The 20862-nt window shown below is 36.4% G+C and overlaps 1 protein-coding gene and 1 long non-coding RNA gene across 2 annotated transcripts; one reads left to right on the forward strand and one right to left on the reverse strand.

Moving 5' to 3' along the window:
* The first annotated feature begins 9747 nt into the window (after positions 1-9747).
* Positions 9748-11510, forward strand: LOC124640734. The gene has a single exon (XM_047178640.1). The coding sequence runs from the start codon at positions 10140-10142 to the stop codon at positions 11295-11297; it is 1158 nt and encodes a 385-aa protein (XP_047034596.1). The 5' UTR covers positions 9748-10139; the 3' UTR covers positions 11298-11510.
* Positions 11511-14334: 2824 nt separating this feature from the next.
* Positions 14335-15610, reverse strand: LOC124640735. Its single transcript, XR_006985588.1, has 2 exons — positions 14571-15610; positions 14335-14482 (listed from the first exon to the last, which is right to left on the reverse strand). It is a non-coding gene; the product is annotated as an uncharacterized LOC124640735 (long non-coding RNA).
* Positions 15611-20862: the final 5252 nt, after the last annotated feature.

The raw sequence follows: 20862 nt of genomic DNA on the forward strand, positions 1-20862 counted from the left end.
ATATTTGTTTACTAGAAAACAATTGTTCTGGTATTAATAACACGTGCAAAACAAGTAATAAGAACCAGTCGACTTAATTAATTTGTTTTCTTTCCACGATACAAATGTCTCGGCTCAATGAACTGTCTAATTAATTCATTTTCCACTTCATTTGTAATTTGTTAATTGGTGCCAAAAGGTAATTGATATTAATTATTATTTTCGAATGATTATTAATACTATACTATCCTATATCGCAATAAAAAAAAGTAATAATATCATATTATTTACACAATATACAATTATATGTTGTTGTATAATTATGCCTCGTAATTAATTTTATACAATGATAGGGAAAGTTTGTGAATGGTTATTTCGATGCAATTAATGTTTAATTATTTTACAATTAAACTCTATAATGGATCTCTCTTTCCTGTATAATGGATCTACATACTACGGAATTTCATTTTAAATATAGTTGTCATCAATTCTGACTATAAAAGTAAACCTTTATAATAATACTAGCTGGTGCCCGCGACTTCGTCTGCGCAGGTTTAGTATTTCGAACAATATGTTTACAAATCGTAGCCTATGTGTTATTCTGATGTATAAGCTATATTATTGTAAAGTTTCATTAAAATCCATTCAGTAGTTTTTGCGTGAAAGAGTAACAAACATCCATACATCCATACATACAAACTTTCGCGTTTATAATATTAGTAGGATAATAGAGAGAAATAATTTGTTTTGTTCATTTGTTTATATCCGAAAAAGCCTCCGAAACTACTAAACGGATTTGAAAAATTCTTTCAGTGTTGGAAAGCTGCACCCTACCCGGTTTTATTTCGGGCAATAGTTCCCACGGTACACGGGTGAGACCGCAGTAAAACAGCTAGTCATTAGATATAACATACATACTTTGATGCTTTGGACCTTTAACTCTTTAATAATTTTGACTTGTTAGTAAGTCAGGTGACCTAAGTCATTGAAAGGTTTGAAACCGAGATGAAGTATGATGCGGTCTCAAAATACACAATAGCCAAAGAAAAAATTGTGTGCTTTTAAAATCTCAGTGGATACTGTAATCCATCTTCTGTCTACAAAAGAAATTCAAAAATGTACTTTTAGAATTTAATCTTTTATGCAGGTACCAAAAAATATTTCGTTTATTTTTATTTTACAAAAACATTGTGCAAAATTCAAGTAAATAACTTTTCATTCAAATGTTGGGTTAAGTCCCTCGGCTCAGTACGTTGTTCTGTGATATTGTGGAATTTTCTAGAATGACACGTACCAATCACCATGAAAATTTATATTTACACTCGTAACTTAACTGATCTCCCGACGGGAGACAAAAATAATTTTCTGTCATTGAAATATTATTGTAGAGATTTTTTTTTCTTTTATTTCAAAAAACAAGTGTTCTAGTAATTTAATATAGTCATTGGAATTTACATATCTTATACAGTATTAGAGTTTTTTCAGAAATACGTTTGCATATTTTTTTCATCGTTGACGTGTGTAGAGCAAAAATATTTGTTATTGTATCACAATATTACATTGTGACCTTCTGTAAAGGCGACTTATCTGTTGATATTAAATGGCCTATTTAAAGGTAAAAAAAGATATTTCTAAAGAAATGTCATATCTGATATTTTTTGAGGCGAAACAGTTTGGGATTGACCTGTTATTAAAGTGTCAGTGGTTTTGAACCCTTCATAAAGTTCATTGAACTAACATTGTTGTGAACTTTTGGGATTTCTTGAAACGAATATCGCAAAAGTAAACGAATTAGTTGATTCAATATCACGTTATTAGATGTATATCATTCAGCAATAAATGTTAATTTTTATTCTTAAAAGAAAATAGCTTTGCCATAGGCAATAGGGCCGAATATTTTAACGATGGTCTGAAACACGAAACATCCGTTCTATGACTTACTAGAAGACTAGAATACCGTACACTGCAGACTAAACAGTCGTACGACAGTAACCCTTATGTTTGTCATTTTTTTTTTAAAGAAAATCTTAATTTCTGTCAAAGTTTTCAGTTGGTTTAATAGCTTCTAAATAAAAAGATAAAAAGTCATTTATTCAAAGTAGGCTAAAAATCTTTTAGAAGGTCAAATATACAAAAGACAGCCCCCAAAACGCCCGCTCTTCACCAGTTCCTATGTGATTTTGGTGAGAATAAGTGGTTAAACAAACTTCCCAGCTATACTATTCATGTCTATACTGATTTATGCGTTCGAACAATCTATCGGCTAACTAAAAGTTTCCAGTGTACGAGTACCCTATGGTACATGTACCATGGTACATATGGAACATGTACCAAGCCACGAGCCCCCTGCTATCTATGAATCCATTAAGATAAGGCTGTATATTTTGCGTTAAAACAAGGAGAGATAACGGCCGTGTCTCAAATTTCCACGTGTGTTTGCAAAGGTGTCGGTGACGTCATAAAGGTAAAGTAATGGCGCTATTTTCTTTAATAAACTCTTCGTTAGCACGAAGGAGGTTTATCTTTGCTTTATAATAATTTGTAGTTAGCGCTGAAGGTGCTTGTTATAATGATGTTTTTTTAAGGTGACGTTTTTAGGTCTTGTTTAAGTATGTTTTTGTTTTTAGGTACAGTCCATAGCGTGTGTAGTGGTTTATCTTGTTTGTGTTAATAAAAATATACTTACCTATGTATTACTTTATTTTACCTATGTATTATTTTATTTATTGTATTACTATCCTACTAACTACTACTACTACCTAACTACCGACTACTTTTCTTACTTATGCTATATCTATACTCCGATTATATCTATCTAATCTTTGATTTTCATACTAACGTACTTAATATTAACCTCCTAATACTACTTATATAACTTAACATATATAATACTAATATATTACCTATACTACACACACATACATATATAATACTAATATATTAATTTTATTGTTATTGTAAACTTAACTTAATAGAACCTATAGTAATTCAATAGTTTAGAAATCTGATCCAACAGATAAACTGTGTATACAGTTTTGTTGGACATTTTATACCTTTTATAATATAAAATGTACCTTCTAAGCAATAAATAAATAAATAAATAATAATAATGTAATTTGCAGTATTGCCCGTTACTGGAAGAAAATGGATGAAAATATCAATGTTTAGTATAAAACAGATATTCTTCGTTCTTTTTTCTTTCAGTCATCGTCATCCTCCAAGCCTTTTTTCCAATCATGTTGGGGTCGGCTTCCAGTCTAACCGGATTCAGCTGAGTACCAGTGCTTTACAAGAAGCGACTGCCTATCTGACCTCCTCAACCCAGTTACCCAGGCAACCTGATACCCCTTGGTTAGACTTGTGTCAGACTTACTGGCTTCTGACTACCCGAAACGACTGCCAAGGATGTTCAATGACAGCCGGGACCTACAGCTTAACGTGCCATCCGAAACACAGCCAATGGTGTCTAAGATATATTTAGAAAGTACATACAAACTTAGAAAAGTTGCATTGGTACGTGCCTGACCTGGGATCGAACCCGCGCCCTCATACTTGAGAGGTTGGTCCTTTACCCACTAGGCCAACACGACTTTTTTTCTTTCGACGTTCTTTTTTCTTTCAGTATCAGTCCAAAAAGAAAATGTTGCTGTAAATATAATAAAAAACTCAACAAAAGCTTTGTTACCGAGCATCTTTTAAATAAGCAATTTTCTTCCTAATGAAGGCCGATTTTTTTGTGTTCGTTTACAAAAATTCTAATAAAATGTTTAAGTACGGCTTTTTGGAAATTATACCACGGAATTATACTTTTTCATAGCAGTTACGGAGAATAAATTTTGATTAGTTTAAATCATATCTGACAATCTATCGTGAAAGTTGGACAGACAGAGTTATTTTCTTATTAACAATATTAGTAAGAATTAGTATCATTTTATTTGAATATCTAGATCTACTTAGAATACTAACATACATACAAACATCCATAGCGTATTCACTATGCAACCGTAACCGTAGCCTCGTAGCAAATTCCGTGCTACGCCGTAGCAAGTGGCGTAGCGTTATGTGAGGAGCGTGCTACGATTGCAGTGTATTTAGAACTACATGCAGTTCTAATATAATTAGTATCTACTAATATTATAGAGAGGTAACATTTGTGAATTTATGTATGTATGTAGTAAGGGTAATTTCTGGATTTACTGAACATATTTTGAGTCTTTCATATTTAGAAATCACCGTCATATTTTGTAAGAGTAGTTAATCCCGGATGCGGATGATACCACGCGAAACAGTTAGTATGATTATTATTTAACGATGCTATGTAAGCACTTTTTGTGGCGAGGCCTTAGCTCAGCTGACGGTGACAAACAGATTATAATTAAATACTGTGTCACTTATAATGTATTCGGCAATATTCTTGTTGTTAAAAAAAAGTTTACCCGATACAGAAAATATGCATCGCATACAGTGAAAAAAACAATTCAGTTTAAAGAACAAAAAATTGATATATAACTAAAATATAAAACTGTTTATAAACTAACCATCATAATCAGACCTCAAAGATAACGCTGCAAGTATTCAAATGTTTCGTTAATTGGACTTATAAAAATATCTGCGCCAAATTGTAGTCATTTGGCCGACTGCCAGGAGGCTGGCACGCCAGATGTGAATGCTAATTTTTATTCAAAGTAACCTCCCCTGATTACACACGTCGTCTAGACTGAGCAAATGTTGTGGACGCGGTGTGTTTCTTAAGTTAAACGAAAATATAGGACGAGGTGTTTTTTTCTAGCAAGTTTTTTACACATTACTGGGCAGGTTTTATTAGTCTATGAGCGTTAATTTATTTATTAGTTAATTATTATTGTAGGCTGTCATTTGACAACCTACAATAAACGTGAACAATAAACATGAAGCGTGGTGATTAGCGCTCAATCCTTGTCTGTGTGAGAGGAGGCCTGTGCCCAGCAGTGGGACGATAAAAAGGCTGTAACAGTAACAGTCATTTAAACATCTTTAGCAGTCTTTAAGGATATTCAGAAGCCAGTAACTCTGACAACCAATCTTACCAAGGGGTTATTGGGTTAATGAGGTCAGATAGGCAGTCGCTTCTTATAAAACACTGGTACTCAGCTGTATCTGGTTAGACTGGAAGCCGACCCAAACATAGATGGAAAAAGACATCATCTACCTGATGATGATGATGAGTTCACGTTCCCACATAATCTTTTATTTCACCAAGTTCCCTAACTAATGATATTTTTTTCGCTAATGATAATTTTTTAAAAGTATATAATTATAACTTTTATTTACATTGGTTCTACCTAAATTCTGAGCGACACCTGCCTTGATAACTGTCTATTTATTTATTTATTTAATAGTTCATGTACACAGATACACACACAGAATACAGAAAAGAAGAAAGATAGAACACATAGTGCTGTGCCTATCACAGCTTATTTCAAGAGAAATAGTTGCCTTGATAACTCAGATGTCACGATTATTTATTTCAAGTTTTACAAAATTCACACATTTAGTTTGGTAGCTGCATGGTAACTGCGTGTTCCATCGACCGTGTAATTTATGAAGCTGTAGCACTAATGTGGCTAAAATGTGTAAATGGCATAGTGTTGAATAATGTGAAATTATGTTGGTACAGAGATTTACTCACTCACAGACTTCATTTACGCTTCATAACAGTTATTAGCAATCATGAATTAATGTAATAACGATCAGTTGTCATGACGTTTATAATTCGACATCGACATATATGGTCTTACTACAAAAACTTTAAACCCTGTTTTACAGTTGTCTAATAAAATTTTGGCTGCAAAATGAACCATATGTCAACGTCATAATTTGACATTTTTTTAGACAAGGCATAAACTGACGTTTAAAAGTTTTTGTGGTAAGACGGATAGTGTTATCTACTTTCTATAGTTATTATTCACGTACATATAATAAATCCTGTAGAATTCACCTGCACAAAGTGCTGTTTCATTCTACTTTGAATAAACTACCCTTTATCTAATTTTGTCTTTGCAAAAAGTAGCAAGATACTTATTGCCTATCCAATAATTTTTCAAACGTTGCGATAAAAACATATACTAGAACCAATTGCCTCGAAATACCTATATTTTTTATATTTCATTTTTCCAGATGATGAATGGATCGCATGTTTCTGCCATTCACATTAGTGCACAAGTGTGCACTTTCAAACGAACGCGAGACGAGACTTAGGTTTCCCTCAGAAAGATACCCAACGGGTCTAGATTTTATAATAAGAATTTCTCGAGTAAAATTAGTTACAATGTAGGTTAAAAGAGCAGATGGGAAATGTTACAATGCTGGTTGCTTGGCCGAAAATAAATGGGTTACTTTAACTTTCAGTTTAGAAATAAACATGTAGACAACAACGTGTAGACTTTAAATCACTGTAATTGTCATTTAGTCAGCAATTTTTGATTATTTTGTTTAGTATAAATAACTGGATTGTGCACGTAATGTAGACTTTCTAATATAAATTTTCATCCGCAATCATTTTATTATGTTTTATTTGTTAAGTACCTATTTGTTAAGTAGTTATTTACTTCTATTTTTCGGTTTTGTTATCGTACGGAACAGCATCATAAAACAAAATTTAATATGCGTGAACGAATCCATTTTATGTTCCGCTTTTTTCTAAATTGATTTCATTATAGGCAAAGTATTGTGTCTGTGAAAATTTCCGGAAAATGAAGCAATCCGAAGAGAATTTTATTTTTAATTTTACCTTCATTCCCCGAATCCAATTTAGCTTTGGACTCGAAAATGCCAAGATTTCCACCTATACTTTCATATTTACTTTTTGCTTTTACAAAGTCGTTCTTTCATTTCTTGGAACTCAAGAAATCCAGTTATGAAACGGGCGCTAATCGAACTGCATACCTCGTCCGATCCTCAGGTTAAAAGATCTGGAGAAACGCCTGACCTACATCGTTGACCCAGTGGTATACCACGGATGGGTATTTATAATACCTAGTTTTATTGGTGAATAAAAATGTTCATATATCAGGCTATAAATCTAACGTTAGTTTCGTCTTATCGCATCTGTACTGGGATTCTATAAAACTCGATCAACAACTCGTACCTATTATACCATGCTTCCTACACTACGAAATCCACAGCCACCAAAAATTGACACAATTTTTTTTATGAGAAGGAAGATAAATATTTGCATGAAATCCTTAACTAATTTTGATGAATTTTGTTAAAGAAATTATTTGTGTATGTATGCCTCAGGTAGCCATTGTGAGAGAATACGGCCGTGTAGAGTATCTAATATATAAAATGTATAACTTCGTAATAGATCCAAAAGTTTATAAAAATTGGTATTTTCTTACCCTTTTTCACTCATCAGATTGTTCTAGAACCAAAGAAAAAACAAAACACTAACCCGCAATAAATGAGTAAACAGTAAAAAGGCTTTCAGATAAACACGAGGCTGTGTTTAATTTATCAGCCTTGTTTTAGTGCCATAAAAGTGAATTACCTTGGAGGAATCACAGCTTTTCGCAAGACTTGACGCGAATTCTTAACTCCTGCTTGGTAAATGTATGTTCTAAATAGAAATAAATAAAATGTAAAATGAGGTAGTGAAGCCAGTAAATGGGAAAAAGTGAGCAGAAAAAATATTTCAGTAAAGGTTTGAAATAAATAATACTAGTATTATTTTTTTACTGTTTCAACCCAGACAAACGGTTCAATCGTTTTGTTGTCAAAGTGTAACAAACTGACTTTCACAAATATTAGTATAACGATATTATTGGTAATCGGTAACCTCATTATTTTGTAGCTTGTTGCTACGTGTTTAGGTTGTGGGGATAATTTCTTAGGCCTTCCCTCATGCCTCGTGTACCAGTCTACTTTGTAGCGTCTTTTATGTACATGAATACATCATAGGCATAGAATCATTATACAATACTTGACGTTTTTCACGGCTTCAGTTGCTTCCTGGGATTTTTTTCCTGTAACTGAATAATTAGCCTAAATCACGCGGATATAGTGTACCTTTAAAAGTGAAAGGAATTTTCAAATCAGTTCTATAGGTTCAGTGGCTAAATAAACTATCAAATCCTCTTGAAAATATTAGTCTAGATTAGCTAACGAAACGTGGGCATACTTAAGCTAACTACTTAAAAATTCCTACAACTTGCCCTTTCCCCCTTTTTTATTCCTACCCTTTGAAGAAAATAGGCGATTAGTTACGTTTATTATCTCATTTCGGTTTTTATATTCCAGATACTCATAATCCAATATTTTCTTACCTTCCCACGCGCGTTTAGTGTTTTTCACTGGAGGCCATAAAAACTTTAATTATCTCAGAAAATGTTGCTGTTGCTTATCTATTTTTACCACAAAGTCAAATAGAGAACATTTTTCTAAGCTAAGCCTACACTGGTTAAATCCTTGCGGATAAGGGCGTGTTTACACGAACCGTGTTCGGGATAAATACGATTTCTAGGCTTGAAGGACAAAGAGCTTAGACGATCAACAGTTTGAGAAGGTTGTATGGCGGTTTATAAGGCTTATTCGCGAGATTTGAGACTTTGTGTTTCTGAAGGTATTTGTGAAGGAAATGTCGAAAGAGAAAAACGCATTTTATAAGCACAGCTGTGTATTTTTGTAAACAGGAAATAATATGTTTTTGTTTATTTGTAAACTCAAAAACAGCTGGACCGATTTAAAAAAATCTTTCACGTTTAGGAAGCTGCATTATCTGAGCCCAGAATAACATAGGCTATATTTTATCCCGGTACGTTACGCTATTAATACATAGGTATAAGTAAAGATTGACGAATAACAAAATTAAGGCATCACAATATTTTACATTCTATTTTAATTCCAAAAATACTCAACTTTTCTTCCATTTATCTAATCCGATTCTTAATTCAAAAAAGTACTACCCATGTGTACCTTTCTTAACTGAGTCCAAAGCTCGTTAGGGATCACTTTAGATAGCCCCAACGATTACCAGACGATTCGCCAACTTCCAAGCAGTTCGTAAATAAAAAATTCAGGCCTTAATACGACCGCCTCAAAACTCGACCAAGGAGTATTAGAGGGTACTTGCGATGTTTTTTTTACGTGTTAGTAGGGTTACCAAGTAGTTATCTTTTTGAAAAAAGAATAGGTGTGAAATGTGAGGAGGTTATTTTGAAAAAGATTTCTTTTGGAGTATCATGACATGGTAGGTATGACTTTAAACGGTAAATTTTGAATGAAAAATAAAATATATAAAGATCTTTCTTCAAATTAACCAGCTTTCCAGAGAAAAATTATTAAAAAAGTTCGGTAAATATTGGACATTGATTGGTTTGTAATTCTTCAATACCATTGAATAGCTTTGATGGATGAATAATGCCAATATGATATTAGACATAAATCTCTTGAAATTGAAGTAGTTCGAGGAATTTTCGGCTGAAATTCTTTTACATTCAAACCGATTAAATATTAGAATTTTCTAATAATAATAGTTTAAAAAAAAACTAAAAAACACGCTTTTTATAGAAAAACGAACTAAAAATTAGAAAATAAATTTTAATGGATTTAAATTAAGAAAACAGTGTTAAAAATTTCAATGAATATAAATTAATAATAGTGTGAATACAAAAAAAATATTTAAAAAAGCGTGGGGTGCTTTTAAGATATTATCGAAATGAAAATCACTGTACTCATATCTGTCAATAAAATATTTAGATAATATATATAATAAGCTACAGAATTCTGACGTTTGACGTCTGTCGGTGTGGACCGTGTGTCGTACTTTTTATAAACAATAAATTGAAAACTACGTTATCAGCTTAAATACTTACTTTATTGTGAACATAGTGCAAAGCTTAGTGACATACATTGAAGTCGGCAGTAAGTTTAGTGCATAAGGGCTTCAATTAAGCAAAACTGTATAGCCAGTGACTAGGCGCATTTAATTTCTACCCTCTATTTAAAAAGTGTTGTTGACATCGGGGATATTCACGTCACTCCAAACTTGACATTGACAGGAGGAAGATATTCTCGGTATTGCTATCGATCGATATTGGGCCAGTGGCGCCATCTAGCGATCCTGCACTGAGTTATCGGAGACGCCATCTAGCGATTTTGCAAGGAACTCTCTGTCTACTATAATGCCGGGTATCCAGTGCGCAGCTTGCAAGCTCTTTGCATCGGCGATAGAGGGCGTCAAGTGTGGTAGTAGCAAGTGTCGGCGACTATACCACCGAGGATGCGTTAATTTTAAGCCAGACGTAGCTATCCCACCTTCCTGGCGCTGCCCTGAATGTAAAAAGAACCTGGTCAGGGATAACAGGGCAGATACTCCAATCAGAGGTTCGGCTGGCTCCGCGGGAGGTCCTGCAAGCCAAACTAGCTCAGTGGCCCGCACGACTGGTGAGTTGGATGCCAGCTGCTCTAGCCCAGCACCCGTGGTCTGCGAGCAACAACGCGCTAGCCCGTCGTCTGCTTCTACGCCGCTACATAGGAGCGCCTCCACAGCTGTCACTGCGGCACGGGAAATCTCTCCTGTCGTAGGCTCTGGTTTGGGTTTGCTCATGGATGAGTTGAGAGCGATGCGTGCGGAGATTCAAGAGTTTCGCAAGGAGATGGAGTTGGAGATGGCGCAGCTGGTATCTGCAATGAGTCACTGCAATGGGCGCATCGATGGCCTCGAGGCCAGAATAAGCGCTTTGGAACAACAGGCTGCTACGGGTCGTTCATCGGCAGATGAGGTCGTGGAAGAGTTGAGGCGCGAGCTGAACGATAGGGATCAGGACCTATTGGCAAATGATGTGGAGATAACTAATATACCGGAGGCTCCTTCTGATCACCCTATCCACATCGCTAAAGTTGTAGGCCTTAAGTTAGGGGTACAGTTGGAGGAGCGCGACATCATCAGCGCGGAGCGGGTCGGCGGCAAGCAGCTCAACGCCACTAGCTCTGCCGGGCCGGCGGTGACGCGGCCGCGTGCCATAGTCGTGCGCCTGGCGCGCCGCGAGCTGCGCGACGAGCTGCTGGCGAGCGCGCGCGTGCGGCGCGGGGCGACCACCGCCGACCTCGACCTGCCCGGCCCGCCACAGCGCTTCTTCATCAACGAGCGCCTCACGAAGACAAATCGCCGGTTGTTTCGGATGGCCCGAGATGCTGCTCGCCTCCACAATTGGAGATTTGTGTGGACCAAGCGCGGGCGCATACTTGCCAGGAGGAGTCCGGGTGATTCCACTCAAAGAATCCGCACTGATGAGGATATTGTTAAGTTTTTTGGACCTGTTAATAATGAAACAACTTGATTATTCTTCTTTTTTTATATTATTGTTTGTTTGTAACTATTTACCTTGTATCAGTGGAAGGGAAAATATGCGTCTAAACTATAAATATCGGGGGATTTACACGCTGGCTGGCACGCATGTTAAGTCGCAATCGACACTTATTTATACATATTACATTCTACACAGTATTACTACATACACGAACTATATACCAAATAATTACATAATCAATTATTTTTTATTTTATTTTTTCATGCTTCCCACATCAATCACAGTACCTTACACAATGTATTTGTCTACACTCATTACATACAACATCACACATTTTATACAAATAATATTCACATTATACACTTCAACTATTACATTATATACTACATTCTATAAATTACATTTACATCTTATACAACATTGTAACTTATTGACTACAAATGAATACAAGTAAACTTATTAGGTTTGGGCTATTGAATGCGGGCTCCCTGGGGACTAACCAGGACGAGTTTTTGGTCGCAATGGGCAATCATTCAGTGGACATAATGGCTGTCAACGAAACCTGGTTGCGCAAGGGTGAAGATGACCGGGCGCCTAGCGTACCTGGTTATAAACTCAAGCACATCCCGCGTCCATTGTCTATACGTGGGGGGCGAGGCGGAGGGGTCGCCTTCTACATCAGAAATGGAATACCTGCACGTGTCAGAGCCCACCCTGAACACCCTAATGTCGAACAGCTTTGGTTAACCCTTACCGTGAATAAAATCAAACTACTCATTGGCACTGCATATCGCCCACCATGGTTGGAACTGGAGACTTTCCTCGACGGACTGACATCAAGCATAGGTAGCCTGGCCCCCTTCGATAATCTAATACTGTTAGGGGACTTCAATGTCAACATGGTGGACGTTAACAACTCGAAATCCAGACAACTTGCAGATTTTGTCAGCTATCTCAACTTGACTCAAGTGGTCACAACTCCCACGCACTTTATAGGTAATAGTAGCTCGCTCATTGACGTAATCTGCACTGATGCTCCAATCCGCAATGTTGAGGTGAATCATATTAGTGAGCTTAGCCATCACGCATTTATCACCTGCGAGACGGTCTTCAAGAAACCTAAATGCCAACCTAGGTCAGTGGTATATCGCCCTCTCAAAGACATTCTGGAGGATTACTTCGACAGGGATTTAAAAAGTATACCTTGGTCTATGGTGGGTGACATGAATGATGTTGATTCAATGGTGCAAACATTCAACTCATTTGTTATCCAATTGTTCGACCTCCACGCTCCCATTAGATGTAAAACTTTTAGATCCCGTCCCACTCCATGGATCACTGATAACATCAGACTAATATCGAAACTGAGAGATGAGGCCAGGGACAAATTTCGTAAATCTAAGCTACCAGAACATAAGAGTAATTACCTAGACCTTAAGCATCTAGCCACCACGGCACTGGCTAATGAGAAGGCCGCTTATTTCGCTAGTAGTATTAATAATAACATCAGGGACCCTAAATTATTATGGCGCAATTTAAAAGCAGATGTTTTGCCTGACCACAAACAAAGACTTCTACCGGAACACTTTGATAACCCTGACGAAATCAATGCGGCTTTCCTAGACGTTCCCGGTGATTGTAGTCATAATGATTCGCAGTCATCTTTCTTTGAGTCGCACAGGTTTAGCGATGCTACTTTCACTCTGACAACAACCAATTCCGAAGTAATCCTCAAGATAATTAGAAGCCTAGAGTCTAACGCACAGGGTGTCGATGGCATCAGTCTCGACATGATAAACCTCACTTTACCAACTACCTTGCAAGCCATCACAGACATCATAAATTGTTCAATAATCACACATACATTCCCTGAACTCTGGCGATGCGCTATTGTGCGACCGATCCCTAAAATTAACAGTCCAACTAACACAAAGGACCTAAGGCCAATCAGTATACTGCCCTGCCTATCAAAGATCTTGGAACGCGTAGTGCACTCGCAGGTCATTGAATACCTTGAAGCAAATAACATTCTTCCTGACCTACAATCGGGCTTTAGGCAGGGCAGAGGTACTGCAACGGCTTTGGCCGACGTAGTGGGGAATATTCTTGAGGCACGGGACAGGGGGGAGGGCACAATTTTGGCTCTGCTAGATTTCTCCCGCGCTTTTGATGCAATTAACACCACTCTACTTCTGTCAAAGTTAGCTTTTTATGGTTTTGATAAGAACACGGTAAAGTGGTTTAAAAGCTATCTTTCGGGCCGATCTCAATTTGTAGAGATGCAAAGAGAGGATGGGTCAAGAGTGTTATCCTCCCCCCTCAGCGTGTCCAGGGGCGTTCCCCAGGGATCGATTTTGGGGCCCTTGCTTTATATCCTATATAGCGCGGATATTGTAAAGTCTTTCGCCCATTGTAAATATCATATGTATGCTGACGACATCCAGCTGTATTTGTCGTTCAAGGTCAATGAAACATCTGAGGCAGTGCAGAAAATCAATGAGGATTTGCATAGGGTGGTTGTTTGGTCAGATTTGAATTCACTGGTCCTTAACCCGCTCAAATCGAAATTTATGGTTCTGGGTTCTAGAAACCAAGTACAAACTATTGAGTCAGCTAACCCTGAGATAGTGATCATGGGAGAGAAAATCGAGAGGGTTAAGCAAGCATGCAATCTGGGCCTAATTATGGACCCGGAGCTGCGATTTGAGGCACATATAACTAGAATGTTAGGAAATTGTTTCTATAGGCTAAAGGTATTATACGGAATACGGAAATATCTGAGCATTCCTTTGCGCAAACAACTTGTCGACAGCCTCATCCTATCAAAGTTAAACTATTGTGATGTAGTGTATGGACCATGCCTTCTCTCTAGAACCGAGCGCGTTATCCAACGTATACAAAATGCCTGTGTCCGCTTTTGTGTAAATATTCCACGTAGAAGTCATGTTACACCATACATAAATGAACTAAAACTATTAAAGATGGCTGCCAGGAGAAAGCTTCATTTAGCTAATTTGTTGTTTGGCACTGTTAGGACACAAACACCGGAATATCTTTTCAAAAAGCTGACCTGGAAACAAAGCCAGATAAAGCATGGTCTTCGCTCCATAGTGTGTCCGCTGACCGTTCCCATGCATCGCACTACGGCATTCAGAGGATGCTTCAAGTTTGCAGCCACGCGCTGCTGGAATGATCTCCCTCCCCCACTTCGATGCCTGAAAACAAAACATACATTTAAAACAAAACTTAAAAAGCTACTGTTACATGAACAAATTAGCCTTAATTTGTAATATTGCTTCATACCTCAGGGGTCATGGCACACATGCTCTGGTTTGGGGATCACTTCCTGCAGTGTGGGCTGCTTTTGAATCATCCTCCTCGGCACGGTGGAGCATCTGCTTCGGTCAACCCTTCTTCTTCATCTCTCTGTCATTTGTCCCATATTGTCGTCTGTAATTTAATTCAATCCTTTAATTTTCTAATTACAATTTATATTTAATTCATCTATGTGCAATGCTCAATGGTAAGTCAATTTCTAAGTTAGTAATTAGGTATGTCTCAGTCCGACTTCAACTTATCAAATAATTAATATCTATATATATTTATAATTCCAGTAGTGACGTTCACAGGTATAAAAAATAAAATAATAATATCACTTACCGACGCCATCCTGGTAGCAGGAATACGATCGACCTACATACTCACATTTAATACATCCTTTACACAAATTCATGTTCGATTTTTCTTTTCTCAACACTATACACATTTATACACTCGTCTACATGATATCTACATGAGGCATTGCATAATAATTCTTGGTATGCCTCCGTCGCCATTACCTAATTCTCACACAAATTGTTTGTATATTGACTATTTGTGTTTGTGTAATGGTCGGCGGCATAGACCACAGATAAAATATAATTTTGCGAAGCGCGAGTGTCACTTCCAGTCGCATTCGTTCGGAATGCTGCGTAACTAGGTAGTTATTTTTCTCTATTTATATTTAGTTTGTTTTTATAGTAGTATTTTATATCCATAAATATATATAACACTTTTTATATTTTATATATTTAGTTTAGCTTAAATGCACCGATTGACGTCACATGTTAGTGCTGGCCATCGCTGAAAACCAGCGCAGCGACTCTGTCTCGCATAGGGTCGCTGCATAATGCTGAGCGAGGGCCATTTCGCGTGCTTGTGACGCATATTCTTATTATTCTTGTGTTTTCTTTTTATTGATGTTTTTATTTTATTTTTGTGTTTTTTTTTTTTTTTATGATTATGTATGCTACTGTTTGTGTTCGATATGCGTCATGAACGCGAATAAATGCTTTGATTTGATTTAATAAAAAGCGTGTAAAAATCATGATCTTGAAATAAAGTTTCGTTACCCGTCCAATCAAATCTTCAAGTACGTAGAACTAAAACCTTAGTATCTAATTCTACCTTTTCAAAATCATTCAGATTTTTCATTAACAAAGAATTTCCTGAAACTGGATAGCCGGAGGCATTCCGTCCTGGAATACCCATTTCTGGAATGTCCAATAGACATCTGGAATTTGCAAAAATATGGTGACCCTATACAGGAAAGGTTTTTACTGCGGCGCCAGTTGTCTCTTGGTTTCTTGGCTAATATGTTTTATATCTCGCAACGAGGTTGGGTAATAAAATCTTGGTTACTTTAGACTTGCTTGGATTTTTTTGTACGACAAAATGCGGTGGGGTGTTGTGGGTCTCAGGTGACGTGGAATAGGCTGAGTTTAAAATCTGTGTTGGTTTTATAGTTGGACAAAAATATGTAGTATTTTTTTTTTATCCTCGAAGTTTTAATTTTAGATGGCAAAAACGTTTCAATAAATCTCCAAAGTTAATACCACAAAGGAAAATCATATTGTCTATCGTTGAAAACACGAACTAAAACTGATCTTTTCAAGATATGCGTTATTTTAATAAAAAAAGAACCTTAAGGATTATAAGATTTCCCACAAGAAATACCGTATCAATAACGAATGTTCAAATAAAATCCGACGCGAATTTGTTTTAAGCTGATTATTTCGCCGCCGAAGCAAACGCCTAAGCCCCGAAATAAAGTATTAATAGCTACGCAATATGTAGTTTTCTGCGTAGCCAGGAATGTGTTTGTAATTACAACCTCTTTTATTGTGGATAGTATCGTAATTGTTTCTTTTTCCCTTTGTGTTTTGTTTTCCATTACACGCTGGTATAATGAGTATTTTGCTACTGTTTTCTGTTTTGGAATATGTTCTGGCCTAATTTATTGGTCTAGTGGTTGGAAATAACACTGGAATTAGGTAACGGTTTTATCACGAATGGAACTTATTTAAACAAAACTGGTGACATAATGATGTGATGGATCTATGCCATCGCCGATAGTTTTAACACCCAGCACAAAAAGGTTTGTGTATCTGCAGCACCATATCTCGGATGAACCGATTTGATGACCTGTGGTTTTATATAAAAAATATTATTTTGAAGAGCAGCTCTTCATTTGATAGCATAGGTACATCACAGGAGATGCCATTAGCAGGAGCTATATGCATAGTAAGCCATAAAGCGTAACAATTATAAGTCAAGTTAATCCAGAATAAGGGAGATAAACCGTATCTGGCAATGCGTATCGCGAAATACGACGACATTACCGGCTTCAAAACAGAGGCAACGGATTAAAACTTTTAAGTGATTTAATCTCGCTAAGGGCGCAAGATTTGCCAAAATTTCCCCTTCAAATGAAATGGAAATTTGGATTTCGAAGTCAATACTTAAATGGTACGATTTCGTAGTTAGTAAAGAGTATTATTTAGCTTTTGAGGTCAAGTTGAAGTACTTACCTCTTGTTTGAAAGCTGTTATTAATTACTTCAGGGCTCTCTAAAACCCACGCAGAAAGTTGTAAATTAGCCAAAACCTTGGCAGTAACTAGATACAAAGGTCCGTCTACTGAATCGAACCTTTTCTAATGACAAAATAACACTTTGCCTGACCTTTTCTGAGTATTTCTGCTCGCTAGACTATTGAAACAGCTCTTAAGGAATAGGTACATTCATACAGTTTTAATTTAAGCAAAAACAAATTAATTTCCATTTCAATAATTTTATTAATATACAAAATTGTAGTGCCTGAAAACTAAGTGACCTGGAATCTGGAATACTCAACCTTAAAATTTTTACGCAACGTTGGTTTTTATAAAACAGTTCTCATGGAAAGAGTTCTTTTAATCACGAAATTAAACAAGAGAAGAAAGGAGCACTAATATTTTTGCTGATCTGAAGTTGGTTTCTGATTACTCCAAACGACTGCCAAAGACGTTCAAATGACAACGTTCAAATGACAACCTACCTATTTAACATGCCTTCCAAAACATAGACTGGACTAACTCGTCATTAAACCATCATCATAAGATCAGCTTACCGACCGCACCAAGCGTTGCTTAACCTTATGATCGATAGACTATAGATACTGAGCCACGAGCTCATCTCATTCATGATAATAAATCTGGAAGATGATAAGCAGATAACCGTCTAATACTTCCAAAACAAACTTAACAATCTGAGTCACATTATGAATCGTATTTTCTAAAATATCATCGCTTATTTCATTTAACACCTCCAACAATTCAGGGATCAAAGTATCATAGTCCTTTGTGACTGTTGGCATCACAAAAACTTTTGTAGGCGTCTTGCCGTCTTTAGGCTAAGAAAAGCGCCCCTTTTGAATCTCCCGTTTTTCTTAGTCTACGCGCACACTAAAGAGTAAACAGTCGGGCGACTCCTGGCCCAGTGGTATTCAATCAAAGTTTTTAGTCGGTCTGATACCGGACAAATACCTGATCGTTATTACGTTTTTTTATCGTCATATTGATTTACGAGCCCACATCAACTATCGACCGACTAAAAATTTTTAGTGTGCGGATACTCTTAGTGCGAACTTCAATGGTTCTATTTAATGTAATTTTTTTCTCATTTCTTGTTTAGAAATTTGTTTTTTTAGGTCTGGTCTGGATAGTATACAAACTTTTTAGGCTTTGTTTTCGCGTTCTCGTTATATCCAATTTACAGACTTTGTTTTATTTCAAACAAGAGTTAGGACAATTAGTGCTTTGTATTTAACTTCAAAATGAGTTGTCTCATTTAAACTCATTTTCTATTTTGGATGAGAATTTTAACTATTAAACTAAATGTCCTTTTAAATTCAGAGGATGATTCCCGCATCCCATGGAAAACTATGGAGTCCCCGCGCACCCGGATGGAAAAAAAATAAAGTCATTTTCGATAAAGCACCTATCAAACACAGTCTTTGAGATTAGCGGGCTCACGCAAATAAACACTCTTCATTCAAGGTACTAAAACACCAGCCAAACGATGTACCAAACAGCTTACCAAAACCCAGTCGCTTATCCCAAACGCTACCTAACCCCACAAGACTACGATTTCCTACGTTCGAATACACTCGACCTCCAGCGTTGTACATTGATGCATAACGTCACTCCTAACGTCACTACCGTCACTCCAAATATCCATGGTTGACTGCGCTGAATGACGTAAAGCAACGAAAATTGCGTGCAGCCTGTTAGATTAACAAGCATTCATCGTGATTCGTAATTTTATGGCTGTAATCTATCAAAGGAGATTTATGTTACAGATTTTGCGAGTAGTTACGGAAATTGGATGTTTTGGTGTAAGGTTGTTTTTTTGACCTTTGAATGTAAGGTCACTTTTTGTACTACAATTAGTAGTAGGTATTCAACCTAGTCGGATAAAATTTTATGCAGCTGACTATATTTTTTTCATAACCGTATTGTAAAGAACACAGACGTATTTAATTCTTATTACTTTAGCCCATGTTGGTCAACTGCTGAGCAAAGGTCTTCCCTAAATTCTTCTATTTTTCTCTAACTGAACCATGACCAATCAGCGAGTGGCAGTATAACAAGTAGGTACATTATATAATGGCTAAAAATATTAAACGGTTTTCTTGAAAATTCTTTTTACCATTTCAGATATTTTAAAGTAAATAATGTCAAAGCAACAGCATCATTTCAGTGAGCATTCAAATTGATGACAACAGGGAGCCTATATGATAAACTGAGTACTGTTTACCCATAGATGTTGTGTTTATTGCCATTGCTGGCTTAAATGACCCATAAACACGGCGATTATCCAGATAATGTAATTCATAGACAGTTCAAATCGGGATTGGTTGGAAATTCTCGTTTAAGTGTTCATATTTCTGTGACCGATATAGTAATTGCTGTAGGTTTTGAGTCTCTGGGAAGGGTTTTGCTGTTTATTACTATGAGAATACTAATCACGGTAAACTAGCCATAAGTGGTTATAAGTGCAAGCCGCTTATAAGTGTGCCTGGGTGTGATCATAAATTGTGATCCACTCATAACTTGGATACCGAGCTAAAATATCAAAAGGAGATGGCCAAAAAAAACCCAGAGTCGACAGAAACTTCATATGTATGGTTGGATTCAGTATAATGTGTAGATTACAAAATGTATTTCATATCATCTAAAAACCATGGGGTTCTCTTTTTACAAGGTTTTTTCGATGAAGATTTTAGTACTAAAAAAGCATAACTTTTCTATTTGCTGTTCATTAGAAGTTGTGCATAAGATAAAACTTTACACTCTGGTGTATTTCTGTTAGCACTATACACGAGTGAAGGTTTAGAGCTGACCTGATGATGGAGAATAGAGAAGGTCAAGGAAACTCGGCAATGGTAAATATTAACTACCTCGTGTTTGGGCTTATATTATTCGCATTGACGAGAACTTTTCACTAATGCGAATAAAAAGCTAAAAATACAAAAAAAAACTTCTAGGTTTTTTTTTTAACTTCTAAGTTTTTTTTTTTTACTTTTAATTTTTATTTTTAAATTAATCTTTGCCAGTTCAGAAGTTTACACATAATAGGGAAACCTCTTCAAGCAGGTAAGGAAGGGTACTTAATCGTATCTGGAGTGGTTCATGTCAATAGTGCAACGGGAGGGGGTCAAACTCAAGACCTTTTAATTACCAGGCAAACTCTGTAACTATGGGGATATTACTATTCGCATATATAATGTTAGTATACCTTGTTTTTTATGGTCCTTTATGTAAATAATCTTTAAAATCAACATAAATTCAACATAACCTATTTTTGTGAAAATATGATATAGCTCCTATACCCCATGGATTTCAGGCTGGACTTTTTGGCACCATCAAAGGTCTATCCTAATGAACCCATTGGTACCCATTTCGTTGCTGTCGATTCTGGGTTATTTTACTATGAAGATTTGGCCATCTCCTTTTGTCGAGGGTGTCACTATTTTTTCAGTCGGAAGAACTCTATATTCATTTAATAAATTGCATTTTTAATACCAAATAATAAAAAAAAAGCAGTAAAAATATACGAATAACCCGTACCCCGCATAGGTATAATGAACGTCTTTCTAACTTCCTAAAATATCAAAATAATGGATAAAACTACATACGTGTTAGTTTCCTATACGATTCTAAGCCACATGAATGAAAGCCTCGGCAACTAGGTCCCACAAAATATATCGCTTATCAGTGTTACAGTTGGTATTCG

The sequence above is a fragment of the Helicoverpa zea genome, chromosome 21 (genome assembly GCF_022581195.2).
Source record: "Helicoverpa zea isolate HzStark_Cry1AcR chromosome 21, ilHelZeax1.1, whole genome shotgun sequence".
Classification (NCBI taxonomy): Eukaryota; Metazoa; Arthropoda; class Insecta; order Lepidoptera; family Noctuidae; genus Helicoverpa; species Helicoverpa zea.

Bases quoted from the DNA above. Each gene is read 5' to 3' on its own strand.
- LOC124640734 (XM_047178640.1), top strand. From the start codon at position 10,140: ATGCCGGGTATCCAGTGCGCAGCTTGCAAGCTCTTTGCATCGGCGATA.